The sequence below is a fragment of the Etheostoma spectabile genome, chromosome 8, assembly GCF_008692095.1.
Source record: "Etheostoma spectabile isolate EspeVRDwgs_2016 chromosome 8, UIUC_Espe_1.0, whole genome shotgun sequence".
Classification (NCBI taxonomy): domain Eukaryota; kingdom Metazoa; phylum Chordata; class Actinopteri; order Perciformes; family Percidae; genus Etheostoma; species Etheostoma spectabile.
The window spans coordinates 31,590,864-31,601,162 of record NC_045740.1 but is presented as its reverse complement, the minus strand read 5'-3'; the positions used below and the strand labels follow the sequence as shown (position 1 = coordinate 31,601,162).

The window sequence follows — 10,299 nt, the reverse complement described above, 5'->3', positions numbered from 1 at the left end:
GTGTGTGTGTGTGTGTGTGTGTGTGTGTGTGTGTGTGTGTGTGTGTGTGTCGGCCACCTCATGGCACGGTGAGGGATCTTCCATGAGGGGTTGGAGTTCCAGTCCCAGAACAGCGTCACACTTCTGATGCACATTTTCAATCCAGATATGTCTTTTTTAATTCCACACATTCTTCTTCTTTGTCAAAACCAGGCATTTGCATTACCCACAATGCATCAGGCCACCGGCAGTATGGTAGCGGGAGAGATGTCAGTTCAACCCCTGGGGCACTGCCAAGGTGCACATGAGCAAGGCACCAAACCCCCAACTGTCCATCGAGGTACAGAGCGTGTGTGTAAATCAGGCCTGTTTGTGATGTGTTGTCTTACAACAGGGTGAAGACATTGTAATTTCCCTTGCGGGATTAATAAAGTATAAATTACTGATTACCATCATTATTTTTCAGGGTCTAAGCTAACTGACAACTAGCATGGACACAACCCTCACAAAAAGACTTAGTATTCCGGGTATTGTACGTTTTAGAGACACACAAAAGACACTTTGAGAAGCAAGTTTTGGAAAAAACATCAATTTTTATTTGGAAATGACTGATCTTGTGCCCACTCAGTTTTTGTTCTTTTTCTTTTTTTTGCATCATTTTTTGAAAATCTCTCCTGCCAATACCAAGATAACAATGCTCTTAAAAATAAAATCAAAAGGTAAAACTATTCAGAGAAAATAAAATCATCTCAAAAACAAAAAGGTACAAGAAACACATCCATTTTTTTGCGGGTGGGGGGGGGAGAGAGGGTTTGAAACCAAATAAACAGAGATGCTACGACCGAGAAATGGCTCCTCCTGAGTCGGGAGGATGAGCCCAGGCCCACATGGTGATGAGCCATGTGCAGATCAAAGTCCCGCCCCCCAAGTAAGGACGATAGCCAATCACAGCGTAGTGTTCACAAGCTCCCATGATGCCCCTCTCTCCCTGGGAGGCTAAGGCAGTCAAACACAGTAGGTTACAGTAGGCTTGAATACCTTAAAGTGGTAGATCATGAGATGAAACACCAGAGGAAAAGATCTCAACTCTCTGAATCCTTTGAGAAACATTCAGCGCTTGACTACTAAAGGCTGCCGAGCGGTCCATATATTAGTTTCTCTGTATTACCACGACATAATATATACAGTCAGAAACCCTCCCGTAAGACCAAGAGTCTCGCCACGTTCTCCTCTACAAAGTCAGGCCCCAGCTCTGGAAACTGCTAACATTGATCATGTCCAACAAAAGCTGGAAAAGGAGAAAGTTAGAAGTAAAAAATGACCCCTTTGGACTAGTATGAAGTATGAAGACAGCTGGATGAATTACAGTCTGTCTCAGGATGTGATGTAATCCAAACACAGCTGTCCGGCTGGAGATGAGGAGGCAGCAGGACTCAACCATCACCAAGGAGATTGTTAGAAAACGGAGATCTTTTCCTCCTGGAGGTACAGTGTATCATGACTAAGAGTTGTCAAACACATTTTTAAAATGTCTATCCCCGTCAATGAAGTCATTCTTACAACATGATCCATTCACACCATATGCTAATTTGAAGTGGAAACCCTTCCATTATTCTCCCAGCCTCATTAGACGAGGATGAGTGTGAGATGTCGATGCACAGTTCAGTAGATAACCAACTATGAGCTGACTGAGGAGAGGGCAGAGGCTAGGAGGGGAGAGTCCGTAATCTTTAAGAGCGCTTATATCCTTTCTTTTTATTGTGTGTGTGCATGGTGGTGAGCTTGCATATTGTGTGAGTGTTGGTTTGAGGCGGTAACACATCCGCATCAACTTCCCTGTCGGCGTCCGTCTTTGGACCAGAGCCAGCCCTTAAAGGAACAGTTTGACATTTTGGGAAATGTGCTTATTTGTTGTTTCTTGTAAGTAAATTAGAAGGTCAGCTGTTTCTTTGTGCTAAGCTAAAAATCTGCTAATCACCAGCTATAAATTTAACGTAAAGACGAGAACATGGTATCAATCTCGTCTACATCTAAGGTATCTTTAAGTGTGCAGAATCTGAAGGTCTAGAGGAAGAGGTTCCAGTGTGTGCCAGGGGCAACTTGGCCCTGATATGCCTGCAGACGTACTGGCAAAGTAATTTTTAATCTTCCAGAAACACAAACCGATGCAAGCAAATATGTAACCAATGCAGCTCACACATACACTGTTAAAATGGAGAATATAAGCGCCCTAATGCAGACGTTCACTCAATATCAACAGCATCTGTACTGCTCAGTAACTGATGTGTTTGCTGTTTTTTTAATAAGCTGTTAAACTAGTGGAAAAAAGAGAATGTACTGTTTATAATAAGCCATTATTAGGGTGATCTGTTAGTATTTTACAGACTTAAACGAGCGCTACACAGCGTGCCTGGTGCACCTCTGCATTGATCAGGAGTGCATTTTCCCTTTCGTTAAGCGCCCTCTCCTCCCCGCCTCGCCCTTTCCCCAAGAGGTAGCTGCCCTGCCCCATCCCCCCGCCCACCTGTATCCCACCCAACCCTACCCTGACCCCCCCACCCCCCCCCCCCCCCCACCCCCCCCCCCCCCACCCCCCCCCACCCCCCCCCCCCCCCCCCCCCTCCAGTGAACCATGGCACTTCTCTACTCGGCCTGAGCGTCGTAGTTGGCTCCCCCAGCCTTCTTCAGCTCTGTGCGGATGTTGTCTGCGTCCAGTTCCCTCGGGTCACTAAACATGAACTCCTTGGCAAAGTTCTGCAGAGACAAAACAGTTCAGAAAACCAAAAGTTACTTTTCATTAGTTGCAGAATGGGAAGAAGCCAAGCTAATCACGGCTGGGTAATGTTTTTCCACAGATAGCAAAAGAATACTTTCCGTAGCTTGGAGGAACACGTTTCCTTTATGAAGTATGACAAAGTTATAGTTAGTTAGTTATAGTCGAGCCTGCATGAATCTGACTGGGAAATCGATTCAACGTTCAGTACTTTCAGTACAGCTTTAAATACTGGCTGCACTCTGCTGAAGACACAGACCCGACCCTACTCAAGGTCCAGTCACAGCCCAGAGTGCTACAGAGGTTCCTATCATATTGTACCAAAACCTATCCACAACAATTTATATGATCTTCTACGTGAATCCTTGTGCTCTTAGACAGCGGCAGTCAATGTGGGGCATGTAGTAACAAATACGTGGACTACACACAAATTACAGTGCATTACTTTTCGTAGAGAAATAGTTCATAAGAACAGCCTGTCCCAAACTCCAGTATGTAGTCCTCGAAGGGGGACAGCTCACAGGGCTAGTGAAGCTACGGGATAACACGCTCGCTAACCGCTCTCTGAGATCATTTCACTTTCCTCTGCACGGAGCGGTTTAATAATAAGCCAGTGAATTGTTTTTATCAGGATTTTACATCATTTTATTCAAGAACGGGTTATTGAAGAGAGGAAAAGACCGTGCAACTAGTACGCTTGCTAACTGTCAACTCTTAGTTTGATAAGTAATATTAATAATTGATCTTTTTGATATCTACAACTCTTTAAAAATAAAATTCAGAGACGAGGGTATCAGCATTGCTTAACATGTTAAAATAAAAAGGAAATGGAGCAAAATGGAGTTTATGATCACTAATATAACTATGAAGCAGTACTCCACGGAGGACCTTTAAAGATGCACGTTCTGTCTATTTTTAGGAAGGGGCCAAACTGTTACCACCAAAATAACTTTAACTTTTATTAAAGTTGACATGCTGTTTACAAATGCAGCAGACACACAGCAACATTAGCATTCATATGTTTCTAACTGATGATATTTCCTCTCCCTAAGGCTCTCTTCTGGTCCCCGTGAGTGGCCTCTTTCACATCTCCTACTTTTTAACATATGTGAATATTAAGAACATATACTGCATAATGTTTACAGTATATTTACTCAACTTCTCTTTGCTCACAGTTACAATGGGGGTGCAACGGATAGCAACGCTCACGATTCGGATCATGGGGTTGAGTCAGCGGATCAGCACAAAAAAAGGGGAGAGGGGGCCACACACACACACGCACGCACGCACACACGCACACACGCTCCGTTCATGTGAACACAAATTTGCGTTGCCTGTATCTTTTCATAATATGGTTTATCAGTCTACTCCAATGTCACATTATTATTAAGTTTAAACTTTGCATTTCAGCCGCAGTTCCCACGCGTTCCAAATCGAGAGTGTTGATCTGTACGGACCACAGCTATTTCAAATATATATTTTAACTCTATGTTGTGTTGCTTATATGCTCTACCTTCCTGTTACCTTGAGTTCAGATGGCTGTTTGTGAAAACCCTACTGTGTGTGCAGCACCGTGTTGCCTCTGCAACCACCCCCCAAAGGGACCATTACAGCTTCACTCTCTTTTACTCTCATTATAACAACCATTACTTTAATTGCTACTTTCTTCACATGCAACACCAACCAGTCTCTGACCTGCACGATGTCTTTAACCAGCGCCTTGTCGGTGCTGATCTTGGCGCGCTGCAGCCCGCTGATGTTCTCACCGATCCAGGTGATGAGAGTGAACTTGGCTCGTTTGCTCATGGTGTCTCCCATCGTGATCCGGACGAAGGCGAACAGACGGGCGTCATCTGAGGAAACAGCAGGAAGATACAACGTAACACTCAATAGACAGATGGAAGGTTCTCGCAGGTGAAGATTTCAAATGGTACACACTGCATCCCACACTAAAAGACAATGCAAATTCTCCTGTCCAATCAGACAACACACACAGACCTGGTGTAGTATCAAGCTTTGCAAAACGGTGGTTATGTGTGTGTGTGTGTGGTGTGTGTGTGTGTGTGTGTGTGTGTGTGTGTGTGTGTGTGTGTGTGTGTGTGTGTGTGTGTCGTGTGTGATACAGACTAGAGAGTGGCAAAAACTGTTTCAGTGTTGCAGTGCAGATATACACAGGTGCGGCTTTTGTAGTTCCACTGCACCTCTAAACTGTGTGTGTTGTGTGTGTGTTGTGTGTGTGGTGTGTGTGTGTGTTTGTGTGTGTGGGTGTGTGTGTGTGTGTGTGTGTGTGTACTGATGAAATATTCAGGTCAACAGACTGAATGAGTGAAATCTTTTGTGAGCCTTTCCGTTGTGTCAAACCTCCCCGAGTGACCACGCCTGTCACTCCCACGGCGGCCCACTGCAGAACTGACCGTCTGTGAATAATGTATGAATACATGCAACAAGGCGAAAAAGAAAAAGAAAAAAGACCTCTGTTGCTTTTCTTTCTGACTTGTACCTCTTCAGGCCTCTAAATCCTATTCAAATGAAACAATGTGAGCAGGAAACATGCCTCTTTAGCGTGACCTGCTCCCTGACATATGGAACATGTAACGAGGGGTCCAGTGTTGCCAACTCAATGAAAGTAGCTCCAAAATTGCTAAAGGTTGCTCATTTACATATTGATGACCTCATAACTTATCATTTGCATAAAGCTTAGTGGCACAAATTTGCTTTTCCTAGGATGGGGAAAGAATATCCCACCCTAATCTGCCTCTGATTGGCTAGTACTCGTTGCCTTCGTTGGTTGGATTGGTTAGGCTGAGGCAGGAGGAGTGGGATTGGTCAGGGTAAGAAAAGCAGGGTAAACCAATCAGAGACAGAGTAAGGCAGAGCAGGGCGGGACATTCATTCGCCATCATAGGAAACGCAAATTTGTGCACGGTGCAAGAGGAGGGGGAAAGGGTGAAAAGATATATGAATTATGAATTACAATATATACTGTATCTATATCGCTTTTTAGAAATAACGTTGCTAAGAGGGTCTGAAAAATCACTGAACCTAGAGAGAAGTCACTAAGTTGACAACACTGGAGGGGTCAGTAGTAGACAGCATTATTAGTAGTAGTATTATTAGTATAGTATATGTTGTATATATGTCCCAGTGATGTCTCCTATTGGGGGGGGAAGTCACCACAGGCCTCACGGTACTATATCATCACCATACTTATGTCACCACACAATATTATTGTGATTTTAAACATATTTCAATACACTTTAATATATTTTGCAATGAATAAGCATTAACTGATTTAAGCAATGCTGTGAGAACTCACAGATACTCATGTTTTAGTATTCTTTGTGTTTTATTTTAGAAACTCTAACTATAATAATAAGGGTGTACCTGGGAAATCTAGATGCAACGTCCCGGTAGCTTTCATAGCTACGTTACGGTGATGGGATGCAGATGGTACAGGTACTAAGTATATTTAGGGTTTAATATGGAAATTCATGCAGTTTCTAAATACAGCATCATTTAGGTGTCTACTGTGTTTGTTTTCAGTCCAATAAAGGCCACATTATTTCTTTGTTTTGGTCTAATTTGATACAAAGTAAAGCTTATTACGTCTTATTTATAACTATCAACTATCAACTTATTTATAAACCAAAAACTGAGATCTACTGCCAAACTTGAGGTGCTTATACACGCCTTCATCTCATCTCCCATTGACTCCTGTAGCACACTTGTCTCCCCACTTAGGATTTGGCTCGTCTTCAGTCAGTTGAGAATGCTGCTGCAGGGCTTCTCTCTAGGTGACATAGATGATCTCACATTACCCCGGGACTGAGTCTCTTCCCTGGCTCCCTGGTGCACGTAGGATTAGTTTAACCCTGGTACTCTGGACAGAGCATGCTGTCTGTGGCTGGGCTACTCCCCCCGCACTGGTCAGCTCGCTCTCTGGGGTTGGGCATGTTAAATGTGCCGTCAGCTCCACGCACCCGGCTCAAGATCTGAGGTGGAATGAATGAATCTGTCTCCTCCCTCAGGGTCTGCTTCTCCGTTTCTCTGGATTCTTTCAAAAATCAGATAAAGACGTACCTGTTTAGACAGGTATGTCTACGTACCGTCTGCACTTCAAATATTATTGTGCAATACGATTGTGTATCTCGTTCTCACTCTGCATTGTGTTAGTCTCTGTAAAGCACTGTGTGTGTGAGACACACACACACACACACACACACGCACACGCGCACACACACACGCGACATTTTAAAGAAGGTGTTGTACAGTGAATTGAATATAGGCCACTCATACATAACTTTAGTTTACACATGAAGTAAATAGAAATGTGAGAAGAGTGTATTTCACAGCCACAGAACTCTGAGTGTGATTACGCCGTGTCCCACCTAGTTCCCTCCACACTGTGTCCAACGAATACGCCCAGGCTGGGTTGCGTGCGGTGTCTCCAGGCGGTACGGTGTCATTATGTAACAATAACCATTACTAATTAGTGTCTTCCAGATGTTATTGCCTCTGTGTGACTAACAAGAAGTCTGTACACTCCGACTATGAGTGGTCATCAGAGCAGTGTTACAGGCGGAGAGATCCCTGACACTCATGAGGTTTCCACCTGGAAACCACATCCACACGGGATCTGGATGTGGATCCATACTGAAGACCTTACCAGACTCTTCTAGCTGTTTTATCATTTGCCTTTACCCACTTAGTCATTCAATCAACAAATTAGGAATATTTATCATAAATATCATTGTATAAATGACATTTTGTTGTCAAACCTACAGTATCGCTGCAATATCGATTTTGAAGGTATTTTGGTCAAGAATATTGTAATATTTGATTTTCAACATACAGTAAGGTCCAGTCCTACATGACTGTATCAGTTAGTTCCTGCAGTAACACCACTGCAGTGCACCCCCCGAGACGCCCATCCAGGAGAGCCTTCCTGTCCTGTGTCCCGTGGGCCCCCCCCCAGCCACGCCTCTTTAGGACACAGCTTATGAACGATTCTTTTGCTAAATATGCCTTTTAGCTCTGTAAAAATAAAATGTTAGCAAAAAAACATATTGACAACTTATAATGACTTGGTAATTACTATATTTGACTTGGTTGTTAGTGCATACATAAACGCATACATATAACTATTTAACATTAATATAAAGAGGCTATACAGGAGACCCACTGGGAATCATTTATATTAAACTGCGGTTCCAGAGGGACGGCTTGGTTGGACATTTAGATGAAGACATCTTTTCAAAGCCCCAGCTCAGCTTTGAGTACTGGCTTTATGGAGGGCCTTCTGGAAACCGCCTTATAGCTTATTCAAACTCGCATTATTATTCATTATTCTGTTATCACAGAAACTATGAAGCTGCGACTTTTCTGGGAGAAACCTGCTGCATGTTGGAACCGGACAGTAGTTTTCTGAAACCTCAAAGCAAGGTTTAACGTTTTAACAGCTGACTTTTTGTTGAAAGAAAAGTGGGAAAAAAAGTTAAAAGAAAATGTTTAAAGTGTCAACAAATGTTAAAAAGTCAAAAAGCGTCAATAACAGGGGGAAAAACATCAACATAATATGTCAGACCTTCGAGGAAAAAACATCAACAAAAACCACAAAAATAATGTTGGACAAAAGTTAAAATCCTCTAAAGCGCCACAGCGTCCCAGCCCGATCAAATCCTTCAACCTGTTCTCCGACGGGGGGAGAGAACCGCGACGCCCAAACCGGCAGGCAGGTTGTTATGGTTACTAGCCCTGAGTGGCGTTTCACTTGCCCCGGGCCAACCGGGCGACCCTTATTGTTGAGGCCTGAACAGTGAAGAGCATTCCAACCCCCCCACCCCCCCAACTCAGACGTGAAAGCATCCCACATCATCAGCCAGTGTGTGCAGCTCGCAAACCATGAGAAAGATGTCCTCTTGGCATTCATCAGCTACAAGAGAGGCATTTTAGCAGCTAACTCCCATAGAGCTGAAGTACTTCAGATTATTAAAGAATATTCAAACGGAGGCAGCAGAAGAAAGCTATCCTGACTGGATCCTATACATCCAATTATGCAACTTCTGGTTCCTTTCTTCCGCCCCTCCCTGTCTGGGTAACGGCCACATCTCTAATGGCGTTTTTCCACTGCTGGTAACGGCTCGCCTCGGCTTGGCTCGGCACGGCTCGGTCGCCCTCGCCCCATTCTATGTTCGTTTCCATTGCATATTGCGTAAAGCCTGAGCATGGCTGGTCACTATAGCAACGCGTGATGACGTAATTTTCAGCGCGACTCACAACAGCACGTCGGCTACTCGCCACAGCCAGAAGAAATGTTTTGTTCAAAAGAAGCTGAAGGAAACAAACAATCACCGCTAAAAAAACGGGAGTTTGGGAATTTGACGGAGTTCAGAATCGACATGACGGTTGTTCGCCGACACAACAGGGTAAGTTAAGTTTCCTGGTAACGTTAGCTAACATTTGGATGTGTTCAGCGTCGCCGTCAGTATACTAACGCTATAAAGTACATGAACAACCATGATTACACACCAACATGACTGATGCGGACTGTTGTGTTTTAGAGATTCACGCTTTGTAAAATCGCCGCGCAGACGTCGGTGGGCGATGTCCGACCGGTGAAACCTCTGGTTCTGACTACTGGGCTTGTATAATCTGTATGAGAGTCACGGACAGTCTTATGACAACGACTGGGATAATCTGTCGGTGTCGGCTAGATTTGTTTTAAATGTCCCGTTGTTGGACACAACTCACTCTTGTTTGCTAACAACGCCGTCATAAGTGACGATTTCTCCGACCAACCAGCGGTCTGCAGGTAACCACGTCCTTTTGGTCGCCTCGGCTCGCTTGGAACCTCGACTGAGGTAGTACTAAAAAAAGTACCTGGTAGCAGGTCCCAGGGACTTTTTTTTGTAATGGAAAACCAAAAAAAGCGAGTAGAGCCGTGGCGAGTCGAGTAGATACCACGCAGTGGAAAACCGCCATAAACCAACAGAAAGTTTTAACCAAACGACGGATGACAAAACTCCTACTCACAAAGGCTTCGTGACTACAACATGTATTTACTACTTTAATCATATCTAACCTAAGACTTTGGTAAAGTCATATCAAGCACCGAAACAACTCGTACAGCACCTCATAAGTTAATCTTTATTTTCAAAAGAGATTTGAGGAATTAGAAATAAAACATCAACATTTCAGCTTTAGCGCCAAATTATTTCTTTACACATCGCTCTAGAAAAAAATGTGTCCATCACTATGTCGATATGTGAAAACATCCTCAGAGGGTTAAATAAAGCCACTCCCAGTGGGAATGATAGACTCTGAAATGGTTGTAAAGGTTTTTGGCAGAGCCTCAGCACCACTGTTCTCAGATCAGATCTCACACACATTTACAGGAGCGGCCACTACAAAGACTTTTATCAGCGTGGGCTCCAAAGGCCATTGCCTGGAGCCACACACACACACGCACACAATTCATTAAGTACATTCCGTGGCACTCAAAATGAGTCACCTCCCTTTGTTTGATCTGTCATTGTCACCATTCCCCC

The 10,299-nt window shown here is 43.9% G+C and overlaps 1 protein-coding gene across 1 annotated transcript in view; it reads right to left on the bottom strand.

Annotated features, from left to right (window-relative positions):
• Positions 1-552: 552 nt before the first annotated feature.
• The window catches only part of LOC116693470 (coactosin-like protein), a 13,404-nt gene continuing 3,657 nt past the window's right edge, over positions 553-10,299 (bottom strand). Inside the window, exons 3-4 of the mRNA XM_032522472.1 lie at positions 4,448-4,605; positions 553-2,733 (exon numbers count right to left, since the gene is read on the bottom strand). Of these exons, the coding sequence (XP_032378363.1) occupies positions 2,623-2,733; positions 4,448-4,605 (269 nt within the window). The 3' untranslated portion in view covers positions 553-2,622. The remainder of the gene's footprint in view (positions 2,734-4,447; positions 4,606-10,299) is intronic.